Source organism: Gopherus flavomarginatus, chromosome 5 (assembly GCF_025201925.1).
Source record: "Gopherus flavomarginatus isolate rGopFla2 chromosome 5, rGopFla2.mat.asm, whole genome shotgun sequence".
NCBI lineage: Eukaryota > Metazoa > Chordata > Testudines > Testudinidae > Gopherus > Gopherus flavomarginatus.
The window spans coordinates 86,762,353-86,787,360 of record NC_066621.1 but is presented as its reverse complement, the minus strand read 5'-3'; the positions used below and the strand labels follow the sequence as shown (position 1 = coordinate 86,787,360).

General features: G+C 46.2%; 1 protein-coding gene across 1 annotated transcript in view; it reads left to right on the top strand.

Moving 5' to 3' along the window:
• Positions 1–25,008, top strand: part of CKAP5 (cytoskeleton associated protein 5) — a 105,034-nt gene that overhangs the window by 45,595 nt on the left and 34,431 nt on the right. Inside the window, exons 18-27 of the mRNA XM_050955211.1 lie at positions 3,824–4,009; positions 4,265–4,359; positions 10,437–10,494; positions 10,576–10,701; positions 18,845–18,984; positions 19,195–19,369; positions 19,953–20,066; positions 21,995–22,123; positions 22,808–23,002; positions 23,366–23,501. Of these exons, the coding sequence (XP_050811168.1) occupies positions 3,824–4,009; positions 4,265–4,359; positions 10,437–10,494; positions 10,576–10,701; positions 18,845–18,984; positions 19,195–19,369; positions 19,953–20,066; positions 21,995–22,123; positions 22,808–23,002; positions 23,366–23,501 (1,354 nt within the window). The remainder of the gene's footprint in view (positions 1–3,823; positions 4,010–4,264; positions 4,360–10,436; positions 10,495–10,575; positions 10,702–18,844; positions 18,985–19,194; positions 19,370–19,952; positions 20,067–21,994; positions 22,124–22,807; positions 23,003–23,365; positions 23,502–25,008) is intronic.

Below are 25,008 nucleotides of genomic sequence, written 5' to 3'. Positions count from 1 at the left end.
GCCAAACAGTCATTTTGAGGGTGCGCCTGAGGGCTACCTACCAGATTATTTACTGGATCCATCCTTCCCTGTGTTCTCCAACTGCCTTTCCCTCTTCCTGCCTACCTTTATCGCTATAACCTCTGATCCTCAGTACAGGGGAACTGGGTTATATCCTATAGTTCCTTTCTACCACCCCTTCCCTGTCCCTCTTCAGGGACCCCTCTCATGAGTCTCCTCATGCAGGAGGTAATGGAGTTACTACAGCTGGGTGCAATGGAAGAAGTTCCTCATGAGTACATCAACAAGGAGTTCTGTTCCCGGTACTTTTAATCCCAAAGGCCAAGTGCGGTCTATGGCCCATCCTGGACCTGCGAGACCTCAACAAGTATTTAAAGAAATTAAAGTTCTGCATGGTTTTCCTGGCTTCTGTTGTCCCCTCCCTGGATCCGGGAGACTGGTATGCTTCCCTAGACTTGGACTCATACTTTCACATAGTGATCTTTCAAGGACACAGACCCTTCCTCCAATTTACAGTCAAGGCCCCCACCACTACCGGTTTACAGTCTTCCCGTTCAGCCTGGTGACAGCACAGAAAGTGTTTGCCAAGTGCATGTTTGTGGTAGTGGCTTATTTCAGGCACTGGGGTATTCGGAGCTATCTGTACCTTGACAACTGGTTCGTCAAGGACAGCTCTAGGTCTCAAGTCCAAAGGGATATCAGGGTGCTTCAGGCCACGTGTTGCTCTCTGGGCCTGCTGGGATATGACAAAAAGTCGATGTTGGTGCTGAGGATGGAGTTCATCGGAGCGGTCCTCGATTTGACCTGCACCAGGGCGTTTCTGCTGCTGGAAAGGGTCAGATGTTGCCAGACTTCATCACGGAAGTCTCCATGTTCCTTCCCTCTGACTGCAGACCGACCCTGGCTGTGCTTCCTGGGTCACATGGCAGCATGCACTTATGTGGTCTGCTATACCAGGCTCCAGATATGCCTCTGTAACAATGGCTAAGGACAGTCTATTCCCAGTCCAGAGACCCTCTGGAAAAGATCGTTACCATTCCCCAGGCAATCTTTACCTTGCTGTGGTGGTGGACCAACCGCAAGACAGTCCTGGAGAGGGGTATGTTCACTCCATAGAGTTGGTGTTGGATGCCTCAGACCTCGACTGGCTTGTGGATCTCTGCGACCTCCATGCTCAGGGCATGTGGTCCCCAGAGAAGGCGAAGTTGCACATAAACATCAAAGAGCTCCAAGCAGTTCTGACGGACAACACAGCCGCTATGTTCCACATCAACAGCAAGGGGGAGCGCACTCATAGACTTTGTCGAGAGTCACTCTATCTATGGGACTTCTGCATCAGCCACGAAATACATCTGGAAGCTTGTCACCTTCCTGGTGTCAAGAATATGCTGGTGGACCAACTCAGCAGGGACTTCTCCTCTCATCATGAGTGGTCGCTCCATCCAGCCTGCATGATCTTCCAAAGTTGGGAAACTCCCCAAGTGGCCTGTTCGCTACCAGACTGAACAAGAAATGCCCCTGGTTTTGCTCTTGGCAAGGTCCGAGCAAGGGCTCCCTCTCCAATGCTTTCCTGTCATGGTCAGGGAGCCTGATGTACACGTTCCCTCCGATTCCACTCAGTGGCAGTGTCCTGGCAAAGATTGAGATACAAAGCACAGGTTGTTGTGATCGCCCTGGCGTGACCTTGCCAACAGTGGTTCGGAATGCTCGTGAGCTTGTCAGCACCGACTCCCTGGCCCCTGCCCAACCGCCCAGACCTGCTGCCACAGGACCATGTCCAACTCCTACACCCCAGCCTCGAGTCCCTCCATCTCTGTGTGGATGCTGCATGGCTGAACCTGGAGGAACAGACCTGTTTGGAAGGAATCCAACAGGTCCTCCTAGGGAGTAGGAACCCCTCAACCAGACTGACTTACCTTGCCAAGTGGATGAGGTTTTCCCGCTGGGTGTCAGAGTATGGCATCTCTCCCTCATGTTCTTCCATGCAGGCTGTCCTGGACTACTTGCTCATTTGAGGAACCAGGGGCTGGCACACTCTTCCATTAGAGTGTATCTAGCGGCCATCTCCACTTTTCACTCACCAATCCAAGGACAAATGGTGTTTTCTGATGGCATAACTGTCAGATTCTTGAGAGGGCTCGAGAGACTCTTCCCGCAGGTACAGACTCCTGTCCCGCAGCAAGGTCTTAACTTGGTCCTCCCTGGGCTCACAGCCCACCCTTTGATCCGCTGAGTTCCTGCTCCCTTGCTCACCAGTCATGGAAGGTTGTGTTTCTGGTGGTGGTGATGTCTGCAAGACGGGATCTCTGAAATTTTAAGCCTTGACTTCAGAACCTCTGTACAAGGTCTTCTACAAAGATAAGGTTCAGTTACAGCCTCACCTGGCCTTCCTGCTTAAGGTGGTCTCCACCTTCCATATCAATCAGGACATCTTCCTCCCGGTGTTCTGTCCGAAACTGCACAAGACCAGTGAGGAGAGGCATCTTCATTCCCTGGACATCTGGAGGGCTTTGGCTTTCTACTTGGAACGTACCAAGTCTTTCTGAAAATCAACTCAACTTTTCATCACTACAGCAGATAGGATGTAGGGTCACCCAGTGTCCTCGCAGAGAATTTTCAATTGGATTACCTCGTGCATAAGGACCTGTTAGGACCTGGCGGGGATTCCGCCGCCACTGGTTGTCCGAGCCCACTCGACAAGAGTACAGGCATCTTCAGCCGACTTCCTGGCATACATCCCTGTCCAGGACATCTGTAAAGCTGCAGTGTGTTCACGTTTTCCGCTCATTATGCCATCACTCAGCAGGCCAGAGGTGACACTGGGTTCAGCAGAGTTGTGTTGCAGTCTACACGACCATGAACTCCTACCCACTTCCAGGGATACTGCTTTAGAGTCACCTAATGTGGAACCCCTGGGGGTTCATGAAATGTTACGGGGGTTCTCGAGAGAGAATTTCCTAATGGTGGCAGAGCTGTCCCTAGTGACTGGGACAACTTGGGGCCAGCAGCCCAGAGCCCCTGGACTTCCAAGAGCTAAGCAAATCAAAGCAAGCATATCTGTCATGCTGAGGAGATTTAAACTTCAAGACTCCTTATAAGAATTGGAAAGAGAGGTGAATATTTTTTTGCCTTTTTTTTTTTTTTAATTTAAGTAGACAGCTAGTATTTTAAAATTACTATGAAGAACAAGTTTAAGCGTTGTTGTAACATGCGTTTGTTTGCCTGAACTGCTCAAGACCTGAAAGCTTGTGTAGGAGGAACTCTTTTTGAGTTGGCTTCTTAAATGCCTTCATGCTGTTTCACATTTGATACTCCTTGATGAAACATAGGAGCCTTGTCTTATAAGAGGCTTATTCAAAATGATACAAGCTACGAAAGTGAGATCTTGGAAGAGTGTTGCCATTTTCATAATGTAATAAAAATACTGTAGTGATAAATAATGTATAATAAGCTTGTCATAAAAAAAATTTTATCTCCAAGATCACTGATTTTATAACTTTATATTCAAGTAAAGAAGAAAACCCTTGGAAATATTAATTTTTTAGGAGGGAGTTAACGAGACTTGATGTTTCAGTGAAAAGGGTTCACAGGTTGTTAAAGTTTGGGAACCACTGCTCTAGTTGCTTGTGTCCTGCTAGTTATTAGTAACTTCCGTACTAGCTGTAAACCTACTCTTTTATTCTGTTTCTACTGGGGTCTTCGGAGATTCTGTTTGACAGGACTTCAGGCTAATCTGAGCTGCATTGTGGTCCAGGCTAGAACATATAGCAGCACACAAGTCTATTTACTTTCCTAATATGGCTATGCTGTTTGTCCCTCCCAGGTAATGCAAATGAAGCTTCATATAGTTGCCCTGATTGCTCAGAAGGGGAACTTTTCCAAAACATCAGCCCAGATTGTGCTGGATGGTCTCGTGGACAAGATTGGTGATGTGAAATGTGGGAGTAACGCAAAAGAAGCAATGACAGCAATAGCGGAAGCGTGTCTGTTGCCATGGACTGCTGAACAGGTCAGTGGGGAATGAACAGAGATTACCTCTGGCTGCCTAGTGTGGCTCATAACTTTCTCTTCTTCAGATATATACCTTATTGCAACCACTCTCTCCTTACAGTAGAGCATTAATTATCTGTTGTGCATATATCCTTATCTATCTCAGTTTAACAGCACTGCAACGTCTTAGCAGGTGCCAGCACTCTTCTGTTAGAGGGTGGTCCATCTGATCTATCAGTGACCATAAAGATTTGAATTTTCCTTTCTATTCCAGGTTATGTCCATGGCTTTCTCTCAAAAGAATCCTAAAAACCAGTCGGAAACCCTGAACTGGCTCTCGAATGCAATCAAAGAGTTTGGCTTTTCTGGGTAAGTCTTAGGATAAGGTATTGAATAGAAAAATTGGGATGTGAGTTTTCATTGTAGGAAAAACTGAGATTCTGCTTCTCCACAGAATGCAGTGTGGATTGTTTTTTGACGGACTGCTGAGACAAGTGCATCAGGCCTTTGTTCCCAGAGTTCTCAGACATTAGTATTTAACTACGAGCTTCAAAAAGCTATTCAGTCATATAGACGTCTTCGTGGGTCAGCTTAAATGTTTAATGTAGCCATATAGTAAAAATAAGGACGTCCATGAGTGAATACTGGTTAGCTTCTTCAAGTAGTATTCCTATGGATGCTCCACTGTAGATGTCTGCCGCCCTGCAGTGCTGATTAGAGAACTTTTGTAGCAGTGGCTGTTGGGCCCACATATGCACTGTCTCTCCTCAAGCTGCAAGACTTGTACTTCCATGTAGCCATCCACCAAACCCACAGAAAGTGCCTGTGTTTCATAGCTGATCATATAACTATCAGTAAAATGTACTGGCACTTCTACAGAAGGTTTTAATGAAATGCCTCAAGGTGGTAGCAACTGATTTGAGGAGACAAGACGTTCATATCTACCCCAGGTTGGATGATTGGTTGCTCTGAGGTGAAACACTGGATTGATAAGAAGGTCCTAGTACCACATTGTCACTGCTCAACTGGCTTGGTTGTTGGAACTCACAAACGTGACAAAACATCCCTCTCCATGGCAGACACTAACTACAGATGTGGCAGGAACAGGTTGTGGAGCTCACCTGAATCACCTGCAGATCCAAGGGACTTGGTCCCCAGATGAAGTGGGGCTACATGCAAATGTCTTTGCTCTCTGAGCCATCAGATTGGCCTGTATAGGACAGGTATTACACTTCAAAATTTGGACAGGTACGGCACCATACAGATTCTGCAGTATTTACCTCATAGCTTCCAGGTGGGGGAAGCTCTTAGCCATGCACTACATGAAGAAGCTATCAGCTTCTGGAATTGGTGACATTAGAATATAGTAACACTGATAGTCCTTCATCTCCTGGGAATCAGCAAAAACTTAGCAGACTTCCTGGGCAGGCAGACAGTAACCATGAATGTTCCTTGCACAGATCTGTCATGGAAGTGATATTCTATCAGTAGGGATCCTCCATGAGAGACTTGTTTGGCACCAAGAAAAATGCAGATTGTCAATTTCTATTCCAAAAGAGGCCTGAGTCCAGAGTCTGTGCCCAATGTCTGTCTTCTGCAGTAGAACAGAGGCTTACTTTATGCCTTTCCACCAACTCCTTGATTCCCAGGGAGACTTCCAAAATCAAGAGACAAAGCCGTGATCACTCTGGTGGCTCTAGGCTTTGTGAGGTAGTTCTGATTTACAAATGTCCATCCAGCTGTCAGACTGTTTGGACCTGATCTGACAGTGGTGGCATAAAGTTCTTCATCCAGACCCAAAGTCACTGTATTTAATAATGTGGTGGTGAAGTGGCTAAGCACCATAGACAGAGATTTCTCCCTGCAGATCCAGGAAATCCTGATACAAAACAGGAAAACTTTTACCAGAATATATTATTCAGAAAAGAGGTTCTTGATATGGGCAGGCCATAAAAGCCCAAACCCAGAGCAGATCTCAGTACCACAGAACCTTGATTATATTGTACCTCAGACAGGCCAGTCTTTCGTTCAGCTCTATTAAAGGCCACTTTGGCATTCCAGTTTGTTGCCTGCTTTACATTCATGTTTGGTCTTTCATCCCACAGTACTGATGCTTCTTAAAGGGCTGCTACTCACCAGTCAGAGAACCCATTCCTGCATGGAATGTCTGTCTATTCCTGTTGACATGGAGACTCCATTTGACCTTCTATTTCAGTGTATCTTGGAATGCTCTATACACCATCTCACTTTGAAGACAGTCTGAGAGTAGTCTGGAAGAGCTTGGCTTGTTTGTTAAATACCAGGGAGAGTGAAGAGCTATTTAAGCTAAAGGACAATGTTGTTCACAGGAACAAATGGTTATAAACTGGCCATGAACAAACTCAGGCTGGAAACTAGAAGATTACTAACCATCAGAGGGGTGAGGTTCTGGAACAGCCTCACGGTAGGAATTGTGGGTGCAAACAACTTAATTAGTTTCCAGAGAGCTGGACAAACTTCAGTGCAATTTTATGATGGGTTGGCTTGTGATGGTAGGGGGCACAGGGCTCAACAGCCCTGAAGCTCACTTCTGATTTGTCTTTTTTTCCTGAAAGCTTATGCTTCAGGGTTTCAGCTGGCCACCTGCAGGGGTTAGGAAAGCATCCAGGAGGTCCAGAGCTCTGATGTGGCACCAGGTATCCTTCAGGTGCTGGGCTTGTTGGTTCTTGCTCACATGCTCAGGGTTTAACTGATCATATGTGGGGTTGGGAAGGAATTTCTCCCCAGGCAGTGACCTTGGAAATTGTTTGCACCTCTGTGCAGCGTGTACCTCATTTGATCATTTCCCTGTTACTGTGGCGGGAGGGGGGGCCTTTGGGCTCTGGTTCACCGTGGTCCTTCTTATTCTCTGTTAGCACAAGTGTAGTCTCCTGTGAGCTATAACACTTTGGTCCATTTTGGTTGTTGGGTTTTAGTGTGTGGGTGCTGGTGGCTTGTGATATACAGAATGTCAAAGTAGATTATCTTGGAGGTCTCTTCTGGCCTTAAACACTAATCATTGTCACTCTGGCCAGAAGAAAAAGAAAGCTTCAGGCGGTTATTGCTGACCCTCCCTATACAACATTCCATAGGGACATGGTGGAGTTAATACCTCACCTGAACTTCATCCCCAGGAAGGCCTCGGAATATCATCTAAACTAATCCATTAATTTACCTGTCTCTTTTCAAAGACCGCATCCAATACTGGGTGGGGGCAGGGACTAGGGAATTACACACATGCTCTCGCTCTCTCGATAGAGCCGTGCATTACAAAGGTCAGAATGGATCACATAATGTATCTTGTTACCAATTCATGAGTGAATTTCTCTCACCAAACATAAAGGCTTACTGCCCCAGGGTTGAAATAATGTCTTCCGGCTGCTTCAGATGTGCTAATATCAGATCTGCAAGATGATGACACGGAGTAACCTACTGACCTATGCCAAACATCTTGGACATAGCTGCCAGAGGAGACACCAAGTTCAGGAGAGCAAAACTACAATCACTGTTGGACTAATGCAGCTGAAACTCCTCATTCACATCATCTAATGAGGATGGTGCTTGCCAATCACCTACAGGGATCCACAGCGACACACTAAGTATTAACCATTCTCCCTTATTCAAGGGTATGTCCCTATAGGCCAGGGGTCCCCAGTGTGAATGCTCGACTGCCGTCACAGTCCTTCATCTGGCACCCGACAGATGAAAAGGTTGGGGACAACTGCGATAGGCAGCCATTTTGGACTCCACAACAGCAAGAGCTTATCCCCTAGCCCCACCCTAGAGCCTGCACACCCAGCCAGAGCCTGCACCCCAGCCCTCATCCCCCTCCTGCCCTCTGAACCCCTCAGTCCCAGCCCGGACCCCCAACTAGAGCAAACCAATCTTTATGTGCAGAGTCGCTAAGACTCTGGAACTGGTGTATTTCCCAGTGAATAAGCATATCAGCAATCCATGTACTAGGCCTTCGGAATACAATTGCACATTCCCTGAGCAATTGCTTTTGGCAAGATCACAAATGGGAACTTCAAGACTGTCTTTCAGTATGTGCCAGACCCAGGGTCTGCCGTGAGTAGATCTCTTTGCCACCCTGAACAACTCCAGATGTCACCTGTTGTTTCTCCAAGGGAGGTTACAACTTCAGTTCTCTTGGAGATGTGTGGATATTTCCATGGCCTCAGGTCCTGCTTTATGCTTATCCACTGATATCATTAATACTCAAGACTCTTTTCTCAGGTTATACATGGAAAGAGTGCTATTCTCGTAGCATCAGTCAGGCCAAGACAGGTGTAGTACCCAAACTTCATCCACCACTTGGAGGTGGCACCCCTGTGATTACCACTGAGGAACTATAGACACACAGCTTGGGGTCCCTCATCCTCCCCACCCGTTCCTTTCTGAACCTCAGGACATGGATCCTGAATGGTTCTCACCCATGGAATTGACCTGTTCAGATGCAGTTAAGTTGGGTTTTTTTGTCCAGTAGAAAGCCCAGTATTCAGAAGACTTACTTCCAGAAGTGGAAATGCTTTCACTCTGGTGCTCTTCCATCTCCTCAAGCCTCAGAAATTCCGCTTCCCAAGGTACTGAACTATCCGTTGAGATGCCTCAGTTTTAATTCCAATAATCTCAGTGAAGATACAGTTGCTGCTATCACAGCTTTCCACTCACCCATCCAGAGGTTCTTGGTTTTTGCCCACCCTGTCACAGGCAGATTCTTCAAAGGTCTGTACAATTTATATCCTGTTTGGGACCAAGCCCCCAAGTGGGACCTCAGCCTTGTTCTTAATGCTCTAAGTAGAGCCCCCTTTGAACCAATGGCTACCTGCTCTCTCCTCCATCTCTCCTTTAAAACTTAATTCCTGGTCACCATTACTTCTGCGTCAGCGGTGGGAGAGCTGGGGGCACTCATGGCTGAACCACCATATACCACCTTTTATAGGGACACTGCTGTACTATGCCCTCATTCCTGTTTTCTTCCTAAGGTCTCATCAGTATATCCTATTAACCAAGAGATTTGGCTTCCTGTATTCAACTCAAAATCTCATTCCTGTAGAGAAGAATCAAGCCTTCATTCACTGGGATGTTAGACCCTGTCTTCTATTTAGACAGAACTAAATCCTTTAGGACCTCTCCAAGCGTATTTGTATCATTTGCAGAAAGAATGAAGGGCCAGCTTATTTCTAAGCAGAGATTATTTAAGTGGGTTTTGGGTTGTATTTTTGCCTGTTATGAAAGAACTGAGGTACAGCCTCTCCACAGACTGACAGCACATTACATTAGATCTCAGTCAAAGTCTGTGGTTCTACTAAAAGATGTTCCTATAGCAGAAATCTGTAGGTGACTTTTTGGACTTCTAGTCATACCTTTACCAAGTCTTATGCCATCTTACCTGCTTCCAGAGATGTCACTGTCTTTTGGTGATGCAGTTCTCTACACAGTTCTTGACCTACCTCCCCAGCACTCACCTTCTCTTTGAATTACTGCTTAAGAGTCTCCTATGGTGGAGCATCCATGAGGACATATACTTGGAGGGGGATGTTACTTACAGAAACTAGAGTTCTTAAGGTTTTTGTTCTTGTGGGTGCTCCACCTCCCACCCTCCTTTCCCTCTGCTGTGAAGTCTCTGGCTTCATGGCTGTGAAGCAACTGAGCGGCGACAAGCCTGCTCCTCCCTATATCCCCTCATTTGGAATACGAGGTGCTGTTCTGCACAGGCTCAGGCCTGTGAGCACTACTTTAATCTCTGATCAAGAGTGCATGAGCATATGCCCATCCTACAGTGGAGCACCCATATAGACAAAAAGATGTTGAACACGTATTATTGTAAGGTAAGTAACCTCTCCTTTATCTACACTGGCTGTGGTTCTTCCATATGTTGTCAGTGTGGAACCCATGTCCCCATTTTTCAGAGTCCTTCGCTACCATGAGCTTCAAATTCTGAACTTAAGGGGGGGGTCACAGCCACTCTGTCCTTTATGCCCTCACACAGAGGTCCATGGTACATTGCCATTCAGAAAATTGTCTTATGTATATGGGGAATGTGTGCACCTACAGTGGGACCCATACTGAAAACATCTAGAAGAACCATTATTGCAATATATGTAACCGTTTTTATTCATGGACTAGCTTTTCAGGCAATAAAAGGGCTGCCTTCATATTTATAGTAAACTGGTCTTCGGCAGTATTTCACTGAAAAAGATTATCCAACTTTGGAAAGAGCTTTCTGTTAACTCACTACCTTTTAGGTTTATCTACAAATATAAATGTCTGATGCTTTGGGGAGTTTTGTTGATAGTTACAGTCTAACAGGTTAAAAGTTAAATTATCTTCCATAACTAATTGTAGCAGCCTTGTTTCTTACTGATGCCTCCTGCATGTTGCCCTGTAGGCTATCCTGATTTTATGATATTCATATTCTCTCTTAGGTTGAATGTTAAGGCTTTCATCAGCAACGTAAAGACAGCTCTTGCAGCCACTAACCCAGTGAGTAAATGTAAATTAATTCTGAAACTTCAACACTGTTAGTTTGAAGTCCATTAAGTGCTTTCTGTTCTGTTTTGGCAGGCTGTAAGGACTGCTGCTATTACCTTGTTGGGTGTCATGTATCTCTATGTGGGACCCCCTTTGCGGATGTTCTTTGAGGATGAGAAGCCAGCTCTTCTCTCCCAGATAGATGCAGAATTTGAAAAGGTAAGACCTCTGCAAGCCTTAGTTCTCTTAGTAGACAGCTGGAAGTGCTAACTTCAATATAGTGTAGGGTGACCAGATCACTGAGGTCAAATATCGGGACGCGGGGGGGCAGGGACAGAGGGGAAAAAAATGGCGGAAGAGCAAAAGAAAATCCCCCACCCCAGACTCCTCCTCCCTGCGCAAGCTCTGGAGGGAGGCTCGGGAGACTCAGAGGAGCGCGGGGCCGGAGTGAGTGTGAGTCCGGCCTGGCCCCGAGCAGGTAGGACTCGGGCGCGGTACTTGGAGAGAGAGTCGGGGTTGGCCCACAGGGCCAGGCGGTGGCTGTTCTCCCCACCTGGGCAACAGGACTCGGGAGCAGCCGCTGCTGCAGCTCCCACTGCTGCTGGAGGAGAAAGCGGCTGCTGGCCAACCTTGGCAGCTGCGACTCTGGCACCCATGAACCCCCCAGAGCCCGGGCCTGCTGTGGGGACCCAGCGCGTACGCTGCGCATCCCCAGCTCTTGGCCAGTTACTTCTGGGCTGGGTGCCCGCCCAGCTCTTGGCCAGTCGTGTTTGGACTGGCTGTCCAGCTGGTGCAATCCCGCGGGCAGCCCCGGAGTGGGGGCAGCAGGCCCCAGGCCCCCCCCATCCCGCTTGGGTCTCGCAGGGGAATGAACGGGGCTGGGCTGCCGATGCCTCCGCTGCAGGATTGCACCAGCTGGGCAGCCAGCCCAGACGCGACTGGCCAGGGGCTGGGCGCAACATGCACGCTGCTGGGTCCCTGCAGCTTGCCCGGGCTCGGGGAGTTCGGGCCCGGGCGCTGAAGTCGCAGCTGCCGAGCGCCATGTGCTTGGCCACTTCCTCCCCCCGCGGCAGTGGGAGCTGCAGCAACGGCTGCTCCTGAGTCCCGCTGCCTAAGCGGGGAGAACAGTTGCTGCCTGGCCCTGCAGGCCGCCCCCTCCTCTCTCTCCAGGTACCATGCCCGAGTCCTGCCTGCTTGGGGCCAGACTGGACTCTCACTCACCCTGGCCCCGCGCTCCCCTGCATCTCCTGGGCATGGTGTTCTTGGCAAGAGGCGGGGATTTGGGGAGGGAGCCAGTGGGGCAATGAGGGAGTGGGGATTTGGGGAGGGATCCAGTGGGGGAAGGAGGGGACAGAGTCGGGGCGGGGGAGGGCATGAGCCCTTCCAGGCTCTGGAGCCTTTGCTTGTTTGTCCAGTGTCCCAACCTACCATTGGTTGGGACGTGGGACAAACAAGCAAATATCGGGACAGTCTGGTCACCCAGATATAGGTTTAGAACTCTAAGTAGGCTGGCTCTTTACTGGTATTCCTGGATGACTGATTAGTAGTGTGCGAGACCACCACACTTTGGAGGGCATGTAGCCACACAAATGAGGGTCTTGGCTGTTTTGGCCTTGAATAAGGAGTCACTCTTCTTTGAGTGGTGGTCCCTACTTTGTAGCCCGCATGTGGGATACACTTGCGCACCATGTGGCTGAGTACATAATTTTTTGCAGGCAGTGTCTGGCTATAGCTGTTCTTATGCTCCCACCCAAGGGGAAATAAGGGTGGTGCAGGCCATCTCCTCTCCAGTTCCTTCGTGTCGCCTCCTGATCTGAGGTGTCCTCAGCTCCTTTTTTAGTGTTATTCATTTCTTTAAGAATTGTGTATAGTTGGTTTTAGTAGTAGTTATACCTTAGTATAGCATAGATAGTTAAAGGGGAATTTTTCCCCAGCCCCAGGAATTTTCCTCTGAGAAGTCTGGGATTAATGCCAGGATCCCAGGATTCAAAAGCTGTTTCCTGCCTTTGCTTCTCTTCTGTGAGTGAGGAACGTCAGTGCTGGCTCTACTGAGTGAGGCTTACATATCTGCCAAGTACAGCATCTGCTGCTCTTTTTACTCTTAAGGGCTGGGTACTGAGACTCAGAAAATACCTTATGGAGAAGGCAATGAAGTCCCAATCAGATCTAGGCTGGGGGACTACCCCTTTACATCAACCTTTTCAAGTGGGCAGCACCCCTCTGAGCATTAGCTCAGGAATGGAGGCTAAGTCTATTAAGCCTAAGAGAAGGATTCACAAAAGTATGGAGCACTCTCATGGACATAAGGATAAGTCTTCTGTGTCCATGTCATAAAAAGAAAGCATCTCTCCATTACCCCCTTAGTCATGAGCGAACACACACAAGCTCTAATGTCTTAAGCCAGACTAAATCTTCTCAGAAAGAAGAAGGCTCACAAATGTATGGATCCAACAGTTCTGACGCTGGCTCTGGTGGTGGAGACATGGGGTTAGCTCCTTGTGCTTTCATCCACTTAGGCAACTGAGGTGGTATTGATAGCTAAACAGCCCCAGAGAGATCAGACAAATATGGTGACCAGCTCCACCGGTGGACTCTCCTTGTACTCTGGAACAGTTCGGGACATATGTCTCCCTGGAAGATGTCTTTGCTCTCCCCTATCGGCATCAGTAGCTCCTATCAGGTATGTCAACGTTCCAGGATGTTATGCTTAAGGAGGAGTCTATCACAAGGAGATAGTCGTTCCCCAATTCCACCTGCCAGCTTTGAATTGCAGCCATCAGTCCCACCAGTGACTGGGGATCCAGCCTTCTATTCTGGTGTCAGAGACTCCATAGGTGTCTGCAGTACTGAGAGATGGCCCCGAACAGAAGCCCTAGGAGGTCAGGGTTCCAACCTCCAACCAGACATGATTTGGCCATGGGACAGGTGGTACTCCATGCCATCCCCCTCCAGTGACTCCATCTTACTGGCACTATTAGGAGCCCTACCCTAGACACCCAGATCAGTGCATTAGTCCTACTTGTCATTGTCTGGCCATATACAACCAGCTCTGAGTATTCGGAGGAGGAAGGTGACCTGGATTTTACAATGACGAGATTGCTCCCAGAACAGTAACTGGTCAGGTGGTCACTCCATATTCTCAGTCTCCACCGGATGACTAAACTATACCAAGACTTTATGTATAAGATAGTGGCAGAGCTACAGATCCAGCTGGAAGAAGTTCAAGAGTCTCAGGGCAGCTTTCTAGACATTCTTCAGCTCTCCAGTCCCAGTAGAGTGGCCTTCCCCATCAATGAGGACATCATGAACCCAACAAAGGCAGTTTCATACACCCTTGCTTCTTGTGCTCCCACCCCTAAAAGGGCCAAGTATCGCTACTTTTGTCCCATCCAGGGGAGTTCTTGATGGCCAGGCAGCTACAGAGCAATCCAAGCAACAGCACTTCTTATCCTCTGATAAGGGTACACAAGACTTGACCTTCTGGAAAGAAAGATATTCTCTTTCACCTCCCTCCAGTTCAGTGTATCTAATTGTCAGGCCCTCTTGGCCAAATATGATACCAGTTATGCTAGTCTCTAGAGTTTAAGGACAATGTCTAGGAGGAGGATAGAGCCCGCTTTCAGGCCTTGTTGGATGAGGGCAAATTGGTGGCCAAAACTTCACTCTTAAGTCATGGTGGAGGGGTTTGGTTATGATCGTTGTCATGAGGAGAGACTTGTTGCAATCCTCAGGTCTCCCTAAAAAGGTGCAAGTACGATTGCACAGAAAAACAGATGAGTATCTCCACCCCTTCAAAGACTTGAACAACACTTCACTTGCTGGGCATCTATACCTTTGCTCCCAAGAGTAAGCATCATAGATAGGGATATGGGGCAAGACCATCTCCTCCACCCTTTTATCATCAACATCATCAAGACTCACCACATAAGAAACAGAGGTGTATAGACCCAGGAACCCAGCCTCTGAAACATCCACTGTTGTCATAAACAGATAGCTAAGGGTTAATGTTCTTTTACCTGTAAAGGGTTAACAGAGGGAACCAAACACCTGACCAGAGGACCAATCAGGAAACAAGACTTTTTCAAATCTGGGTGGAGGGAAGTTTTGGGTGTGAGTTCTTTGTTCTTTGTCTTGGTTCGGTGACCCTCTCGGCTCTGAGAGTGATCTTTCTATCTCCAGGCTTTCTAATCTTCTGTTTCCAAGTTGTAAGTACAAGGATAGTAAGACAATAGGTTTATATTATTTTTTGTATTTATATGTGTGTAGTTGCTGGAATGTGTTAAATTGTATTCTTTTTGGATAAGGCTCTTTATTCATTTTTTCTGTTAAGCAATTGACACCTGATACAGAGACCATTTTTATGTCTTTTCCTTTCTTTTTGTATAAAGCTTTCTTTCTAAGACCTGTGGATTTTTTTTTTAGTGGGGGCTCAAGGGGATTGAGTCTGCAGCTCACCAGGGAATTGGTGGGAGGAAGAAGATAGGGGGGAAGAGAGAATCTCTTTGTGTTAGATTTACTAAGCCTGACTTTGCATACCCTCTGGGTGAGGGGAGAGAGAGATTGATCTCTCAGTACTTGTGTTTCAAAAGGACTTGAAGCAGGGAATTTCCTAGAGTACCCAGAGTGGGGAAATCTGGGAGGAGGTAAAGAGAGGGAAGGGAAATGGGTTATTTCCCTTTGTGGTGAGACTCAGGGCATCTGAGTCTTGGGGGTTCCCCAGGAAAGGTTTTGGGGAGACCACAGTGAGCCAGACACTGGAATTCTGGCTGGTGGCAGCGATATCAGATCCAAGCTGGTAATTAAGTTTGGAGGTTTCATGCTAGCTTCTCATGTTCTGAACTCTAAGGTTCAGATCTGAGTAGGAGAGTTATGACAACTGTTACTTTGCACTGGAACCCCCAGGCAAAGAGGTTCTTCTGATGGGGTTGTTGAGACCCACCACCCTTTATTGATGCCTAATTGGAGGGCCCTAACTACAGACAAATTGATATTTGAGGTTATCCAGGCTGGCTATCTGATAATTTGACATCATCTTCCTGGTTCGTCTTCAGGGACCACTCACAAGGAGGTTTTAAGAGTGGAGGTGAACTCCCTGCCCCTCAGGGGAGCCAAAGAAAATGTTACACTTCACCACCACAGGAAGGGGGTTTATTCTCTTTACTACTTGATTCCCAAGTAAAATGGAGGATGGAGACTAACTTTTGATCTGTCAGTTAAACAAGTTTATCCAAAAACTAAAATTCTGCATGATATCCTTGGCATCAATAATTCCCTTATTGGAGGAGAGCCCGTGGTTCACAGCTCTTAACATGAGATGCGTATTTTCTTCTAGATATCCATCCAGTCCACAAGTAGTTCCTCAGATTCTTCCTCTTTGACCAAGACAATTTCTAATCCAGAGTCTTAACTTTTGGTCTGGCCTCAGCACCCAGGGTGTTTACAAAAGTTTTTTCAATAGTAGCTGCTTGGATGAGAAGACAAGGCTTTACAGTCTTCCTATACTTTGACAACTGGCTTTTCACAGGGAACTGCTACGACAAGGTCGACACAGCAACCCATATTCTGCTCAGCCTTTTGCCTTCCGTAGGTGTTAGTGTCAATCATGACAAATCCATGTTGATCTCCACAAGATGCATACACTTTGTACGGGGACGTTAGACTCTGCTACAGGAAGAGCATTATCTATCCCTCAAAAGGTTTCAGGCCACGAGTGTGTGTTTGTCATAGACCAGGTCACTGTCAGATACAAGACATTAGTCAGAACTTGCCTTTCTGTCCTTGGCAACGTGGCTTCATGCACGCTACACCACTTGCCAAGCTATATCTATGATGCCTACAAGCCTGACTTCTCAGTGTACTCACCAGAGAAGGGCACCATAAATGAGAAGGTCACAATTCTGCCCAGAGTATTAGGCTTTCTTGTGTGGTGGACAAAATTGGAGAAGGTTTGGTGTGTGGAAAGAGCTACCTGCCCAAACGCCCAAGGCAAACCATTGTTATCAATGCCTGCCTGTGGATTGGGGTGTGTGATCATATGGCACAGGGTCATCTGGAATGCCCAGAAGTGCCAGAATGCACATCAGCTTACTAGAACTCAAGGTGGTCTCTTGGGCCTGCAGTGCCTTCCTCCCACTCATCCAATCCAAAGAGGTTTGTATAATGTCAGACAGTAACAGTATTTTATATAAAGAAGTAAAGGAAAACAAGTTCCCCTCTGTGCATAGAGGCAGTTACCCTCTAGATTCGTTGCATCAAATGTCACAGTGCTATCAGCAACACATTTACCAGAGGCACACAATTCCCTAGCAGACTACCTTAGCAAACACAAATCACAAATGAGAGATTCAAGATTTGGTTCTTAGTGACATCTTTGTTCAATGGGGAGTGCCAGCTTGAGACCACTTTGCCTCACAGGTGAACAAGAAGCATCTTTAGTAATGCTCTAGAGCAGCCCTGGGCAAATACTGGAAGATGCCCTCCTGCTTGTTGTGGAAGGGTTGCCTGGGGTATACATTCCCTTCAGTTCCTTTAATACCACGGTTTATTGGAAGATCTACTGAGACACAACCAACTGGCCAAGACAGTTCTGATTCACTGATCTGTTGAAGCTATCAGTGCAACCGCCCACGAACATCCCCATGTTGCCGGACCTTCTAATGCAGCACTGCAGCAAGGTCACATGTCCCAGTCCGGGACCGCTGCAGCTCAGAGCCTGGCATTTTGGATGCAAATCAGATATACAACACGTTCCTAGAGGGCGCAGTCCATCCTTAACCAAAGTAGGAAAAGATTTTATGAGAAGCTGTTGTTCAGCTTAATGGAATCGTTCCTCCGCATGAGCTCATCAACACAATGTGTCTCCAGACTCCACCAGAGTCACTGATATGTTAGAGTGGCTACTTATAAGTTTTCAGATCTTGCATTCAGGTCCCTGCGAGTGCATTTATCAGTCATCCATGCTTTCCATCTTCCAGGGATAACCCTATGATCTTTACACATCCTATCACAACTGTGTGGTGGTGGTGGTGGTGGTGGTGGTGGTGGTGGTGTTTTTTGTTGTGTTTTCTTTTTAAGGAGATTCTCTGATCGTCCGCCAGTGGTGAAATTCACACCTCAATGAGACCTCATTTTTGTTCTGTTATCTCTTGAAGACTCCCTTTGAGCCACTGGTCACATGCTCTGCAAACCATCTGTCCATGAATGTGGCCTTTTTGAATAGCTATAATATCAGCCAGAAGAATCAGTGAACTGGGAGCACTTATGGTGGGTCCACCATATACTACCTTTTATAAAGAAAAGGTCTTGCTACTCCAACTCCAGGTTCATACCCACTGTAGTTTGTTTCATGTGGGTCAGGTCATCCACTTACCTCTATTCTCCTCCTTCCCTCTCTTCTGCCCCCTCCCCCCCGAAAAAAACCAAAACTATATCTCTGGGAAGAGGTAAGAAGACTGCATCTTGTGACTATCCAGAGGGCTTTGTCCTTTTATCTACAAAGGTTAGGTGTCTTTCTCATGTCCTTTGTTCTATTTGTTTGTATAGCAGAGCCATCAAGAGTGCAGAGACTTTTGAAATGAATCTCTGGTTATATTATCCTTTTGTTACCATTTAGCTGGCATCTTCTCCCTCCTGCTCCCCGAAGGGGTAAAGACTCATTCCATCAGGGGGCAACCTACATCAGCTGTATCTCTGAGATGTACCCATACTAGAGCTATTTAGGGCAACTACTTGAAGTTCTCTGCATACCTTCATCAGATGTTATGCTCTGGTAGAATTGTGAACTGTCGGTACAGCAGGACTAAGCTCAGTTATCACTTCAGTATGCTCGCATCCACCCCATTTTTGACTACTGCTTGTTAATCTCCCACCTGTGGAATACACAAAGATTATCATTCAAAGAAATGGAGGTTACTCACTTGTAACTGGACTTTCTTTGAGATGTGTGGTCCCTATCTGTGTCCCCTCTGCTGCGGATTCGTTACACTGCAGTAAGAATGAAAAACTAGAGGCATCAGCCTGCACTGCCCTTTATGCCCTTTGTTTGGAGCCTGAGGAGAGCCACGGCACATGTGCAGGCCCATGGACACTGCAAGAAATTCCAGACTCAGGCGTACAGTGCACATGCATATCCCATGTGTGGAATACAGATAGGGACCCCACACCTTGAAGAACCTCCAGGTACAGGTAGGTAACATCCATTTCTGGTTTTATGATGAATTTCAGAAGCTACTGCTTTTTGGAGCAATGCTTTATGTTGAAAAGGTATTGCTCTAGGCCACATTACTGAGATTATGGAGGTGTGTGAAGAGTCCCATATGTAGGATTCTTAAACATCTAACTTGTATGTATTGCATGTTTGCAGATGCAAGGGCAGACTGCACCTGCCCCAACTCGAGGCACTTCCAGACACAGTGGTGGCAGCGGGGATGATGGTGAGGAAAGAGAGGAGCAAGAGGATATAGGGAATGATGTTGTGGATCTTCTTCCAAGAACAGAGATCAGGTGGGTTTAGATTCAACAAACTAAGGACTGACTCTTTGCTGCTGCATGCTCTGAAATGAGCAACTTTGTATCTGATGTCCTTTTCTCTGTTTTGGTTCACTGTGGCCTTTGAAGGGCATTCAGAGAGGAGTGTCTGGTTCATATGTTGTGCCACTATAATAGAAAATGATACTGGATGTCAGGGATTGGTTTTTTTGTTTTTTTCTACAGTGATAAGATCACAGCTGAATTGGTGTCTAAGATCGGGGACAAAAACTGGAAGATCCGAAAGGAAGGTCTGGATGAAGTGACAAGCATCATTAATGATGCCAAATTTATACAGCCAAATATAGGAGAACTTTCAGCTGCCTTGAAGTGTCGTCTCAATGACTCCAATAAAATCTTGGTATGCTACTAAAAATCCTAATATCTGAAGCAAATTCCTGTTCTAGTCACTTCAGATTATTATTCAGCCTGTTTCAGTTCCTTCATGGGTTGAGTGGGGCTTGAAAAGTAGATTAGTGTTTCATCCATGAAAGGAACTTTTTTTACTGAAGTCTGTATAATAGACAGCTGGTAAGTTAATGAAGTGGGTGGTTCCAGGGCCTCTGTCTGCCACTTTCCCCATTGCTGTGTAAAAGACCCCACAAACTGGAAGGATGATATAAATAAGCCAATCTTTTATGTTCAATAACTCATAATATATGCAACACCAGGAGATTAAATCACTTTTGCCTGAAAATGGGTTTTTTAATTGGTGTCCCTTTTTAAATCTACATGAAACTAAGCAATAACTTCACCTATACATGGCATAAACTATCTCTTGCTATCAAATGGAAGTAAATGCAGGAATAGGCATGTTCTCACAGCCCTTCAAGAGACAAAGTCTAGATAAGCCATAATAGCAATATGTTTGTTTGTAGTGGGGGCCTGGAGCATAGAGCACCTAATAACTGGTTCATTAAAACACTTTTTTCTTTCTCATCCAGGTTCAACAAACACTGAGCATCCTCCAGCAGTTAGCCATGGCAATGGGCCCAAACATTAGGCAACATGTGAAAAACCTGGGCATTCCCATCATCACTGTTCTTGGAGACAGTAAGGTAGGCAATCAAGTCTTGTATTTTCCTTTAGGAATGAAGGCTCAGCCTCTGTATATTTCCAGATGCACTGGGAGCAATCTTCAGTGTTTGACTTAAACTAGCCTAGATGTTCAGAGGCAGGTGAGCTTTCAGAAGCTTTCTGTATGCTCCTCAGAGCTCTGTCTTCCAAATTACTGCAGATTTACTATCCACAGATATGAATACTATCTCTGCTGTGGTTAAGCTGGTGGCTTTTTTGTTCAATGTCCGTGATGTACAATACAGCCCATTTATGCACAGTGTCCAGCTCTTCATCTTAAACTGATTTTTAATAAACTCTGCTTCTCAATGTAAAAGATACAGCCCAGGTTAGCAGTACTAGGGCAGCAGATTGGTTTGCTGTGCAGGGATCAGTGCCAGGCCTAGCTCTCTGGATAGAGTGGGCACTTAATGCTACTCCAATGACTACCCCCAGGTGATGTGTAGCTTTCTGTCCAGTATTTAGCTGTGAAGAATCCTGCTGACATGGGCCCTCTCAGAATGTCTGTCTGAAAATAAGGTATATTGGAGGTCCTAAACATGATTCTATTGGAGGAATATCTTAAAGGAGACTTTCTTTTTTTTTTGTTGGGTTGGAGTTTATTTTTGACATGGCTGTGTTTTTAAATTCTATTTTGCTTAGTGTGATAGGTGCCTTGAATAGATTGAAGTAACTAACATCTAAGTAGTCAGAACTTAATAGAGATGTCATATTGTCTATAACTCTATTCCATGTAGTCTGGCATCCTTGAATGGGTGTGTAAATTAGCTGCTTCAGAGCAGGCTGTTGCCTTTCTCTTTTTAGGTGTCACTAGGAAGTATTGGGTCATGCTGTGAGTATGTAGGAGTAAGAGATGGCATTCTCCTTGACCTCAGCCGATGATCAGTTCATGCCCTGAAGTAGAAGTAGCTGGGTTTGGGCAGTTCACAGAAATGTAGGCTGGTAGGGATGTCTGGAGGTCCTCTAGTCCAGCTCCCTGTACTGAGGCAGGGCCAAGTAAACTTAGAGCATTCCTGATAGGTATTTGTATAACTTGTTCTTAAAAGCCTCCAATTATTATGATTCCAGTACCTCCCTTGGAAGTCTAGTCCAGTGCTTAACTATCTTCATAGTTGCTGCAGACTAAGTCCTACTTTCTACCTTCAGAACAATCGATCATTGTCCTCTTTATAACAACCCTTAATATATTTGAAGTCAAGTCATTGGGTACCCTCGGAGTCCTCTTTTTTTTCAAAACTAAATATACCAAGAATTTTAACCTTTTCCTTTATAGGTTAGGTTTTCTTAATTTTTGTTGCCATCCTCTCCAGTTTGTCCATATCTTTCTTAAAGTGTGCCACCCAGAATTGGACACAGTGCTGCATCTGAGGTTTCACCAGTGCACAGTAGAACGGGACAGTTACCTCCCATGTCACTCCTATTAATACACCCCAGAATACTAGCCTATTTTTCATAACTGCATCACATTGTTGGCTCATATTCAATTTGTGATCCACAATAAACTGGGTTACTGAAAAGTAGCTGGAGGTATCTCCTAATCCTTCCTGGATTCATAAACATGCAAAACCTGTTTTAACCTTCATGGAAGTAAGTAACCTCATTCTTTAGCCCTCTTGTGAATTGTGGATTTGAAATTATCCTTTCATTAGGTAGGGGCAGCAGACAAAATTCTTTCAAAGATGCTCCCATTCCTTTTCTGTGTCAGGCCTTACTTAAACTTGTCGTCTGACTAGTGTATTATGCCTACTTTTCAGAGACTTCTCTGTCTGATAGAATGAGTTGCATTTTGTGATGCTGGGACTTGGGTTTCCCAGCAGTGAACAAAAGTGAGTTCTTGGTACAGGATGATTTAATCTTTGATGGAAAGGGTGATCCCAGAACCTCCCCAGTTTTTATCTTCTTGCTACAGAACAATGTACGTGCTGCTGCCCTGGCTACTGTGAATGCCTGGACAGAACAAACTGGCATGAAAGAATGGTTGGAAGGAGAAGACCTGTCTGAGGAGCTCAAAAAAGAAAACCCTTTCTTAAGACAAGAGGTAAAGATTGGTACTGTGTATACGAGTTTGTTCCTTATATCTTCGAATTGCTGCTTAGCAATAGTATGAGCACAACTGTAGAAATAAAGGGGTGAGGCTAGTACTAGTGCAGACAGCAGTATCACGAGGGTAAGAAATGTGTAATTCTGTTTGTGTACTGACTTGTAAAAGTAAAAAGAGAATTTAACAAGGATGATATTGTTACACTCACTGGTGGTGCTGAAATTCAAATTTCAGTGTTGCTCCAATTTAAATAAAATTAAAGGTGCTGCTTCTCTCAAATGAGCCTTACTTTATGCACAGGTGCTTAAGAACAGAGCTGTGGCTTTGGGATGTTGCTTGAGCTAGGGATGCCCAAAGTGCAACTCACCGACCAAGAGTAATGCACAACTCTGACATGCTGCCCTTATCTTTAACTTGGAATAGTAGCCATAATGGAGCCTGGCCACTTGAATCAAATTACTTGTATATTGGGATCTGTAGTCTCAGTGGGCTGCACTTTAGTGTTGAAGATCAGGATGGATGCAAATGGTGAATATCTGAGCTGAGTTTTGGTCCCCTCAGCTAATTCACACAACTAATTCTGTTCCTATTAAGACTGCTGGTGACTCCTTACCACAATGCATGTTTCGGACATCAGTTATATTCTGAAGGGCAAAGCTAATGTATGCTATCTCCTTCCAGCTTCTGGGCTGGTTGGCTGACAAGCTGCCTACCCTCCGTTCTGTTCCTTCTGACTTGCTTTTGTGTGTGCCTCACCTGTACTCCTGCCTGGAGGATCGAAATGGAGACGTGCGTAAAAAAGCACAGGATGCCTTGCCATTCTTTATGATGCATCTCGGTTTTGAGAAGATGGCCAAAGCTACTGGCAAGCTGAAGGTATTGTTAGACTCTTACCTGAGGAAGAAGGCAGTGTATGAATGAGCTTGGGTGAAAGTGGGTGTAATGTCTGTGGCAAATGTCTGACTCTTACTAGAAAGTGATCTTGTGAATGTTGTTTTGAGCCATTTATACTCTCAGGAATCACTGCTGACTTCAGGTGTGAAATACTTGATCTTCAATGAGTGTGGTTTAAAGTAGTTGCATATGTTAACTACATTACGACTTCAAATTCTCAAAGCACCGTCCCTTTGGCTAAACTACCTTTCATTTAGCCTCTTGCATGCTGCACTCTTAAACTGCAGCCGTTTATCCCTGTTCATAGACTGACATATCTCTCTGTATGTGCATCTTTCTCACTAGCCAACTTCCAAAGATCAGGTACTGGCCATGCTCGAAAAAGCCAAAGCCATCATGCCAGCCAAACCTGCTGCTCCTGCTAAGGCATCTTCCAGAGTGGTAGGAGGAGCAGCTCCAGCCAAATTCCAGTCTGCATCAGGTAATCTATCTTGAAATGCTGGGAAATGTGTGGGAAAGAATTTCCTCAGAAAATAGTAATTTGAAGGGAAACCCTAAATTTTAATGATCAGTCATGCTAGCATGAAAGCGTGTGTGTAAGACACAGACCCTTTGGGGAGGACCTTGTTTACAGAAGCAGGGTATAGGGAATAAGAACCACTCTGTAATGTCCCCTGTCAAGATAGTAGGTTGGATGTCTGTGGAAGACAAGTTTTTGTGGGCTGGAGCTGCAGGTTCCTAGGGTTTTGGTGTCTCTAGCTTAATATGCAGATATTCTTATATGTGTAGAATCTCTCTGGTCTGTAGAACATGACTGTTGGATTAATCAAACCCAGGGGACCAGAGAGGCAAAGTTCTTGTGCTTGAAAAGTTGCCGTATGTCAGCCTCAAAAGGATGCCGGATTCCTCCTCTACTGCTTCTGTTGTGGCACTCTGAGCTCTTTGGGGAGGCTACAGACTGTTGGGTTTTCTTGGTGTGTCATCTGTTTGTGTGTGTTCCCCCTCCCATCAGCCTTTGCTCTTCCTTCTCCTTGGCACTTCCAAACTAAGGTAGAGGAGAAGTTATGCAGTGTCAGTTTTGAGAATTGTTGTGAACCAGCAGTGGTAACCTCTGACAGTGGTGCATGGCTTAGTCCTGCCCTCTTGTCCCATTCTTCTAGCACCAACTTGGGAAGTCACTCACTCTAAGTGATTGCGTTTATGCCTGCCCCTCTTTAGAGCAGTGGTTTTCAAACTTTTTTTTTTTCCTGGCAACCCAGTTGAAAAAAATTGATGCTGTGACCCAACAGAGCTGGGGGTGAGGGGTTTGGGGTGTGGGCTGGGGTGCAGGCTGGGCCCTGGGTTTGGGGTGTGGGTTTGGAATGTAGGCTTACCTTGGGCGGCTCCCGGTCAGCGACGCAGCGGGGGTGCTAAGGCAGGCTTCCTGCCTGTCCTGGCACCGTGGACCATGCTGCGCCGCAGAAGTGGCCAGCAACAGGTCCAGCTCCTAGGTGGAGGCTCTCAAGTGGCTCTGCCTGCAGCCAAACATTCCACCCCCCCAGCTCCCATTGGCTGATTCTCGGCCAGTGGGAGTGCAGAACCAGTGTTCGGGGTGGGGGCAGCATGCAAAGCCCCGTGGCTGCCCTGCCCGCCTAGGAACTGGGCCTGCTGGCCGCTTCTGGGGCTCAGTGCAGTGTCAGAACAGGTAAAGACTAGCCTGCCTTAGCTGGGCAGCACTGCCGATGGGAATTCTAACGGCCTGGTCAGCGGTGCTGGGTCTCGACCCACAGTTTGAAAACCACTGTTCTAGAGTGCTTGCGTGGCAAAGCTGTTGAGGGACCTGAGCCTACTTTTCAGCAGCCCCACATAAACCGTAAGGAACAATCACTGTTAAGCTTGCCATGTAAGACCAGAAACATACTAAGATTGAGGAAAGAGGAAGATTAAAATGTGCAAATTTTTATATACATTTAGATACGAGGACTAGTTTCTTGGTGTTGACATAGTCT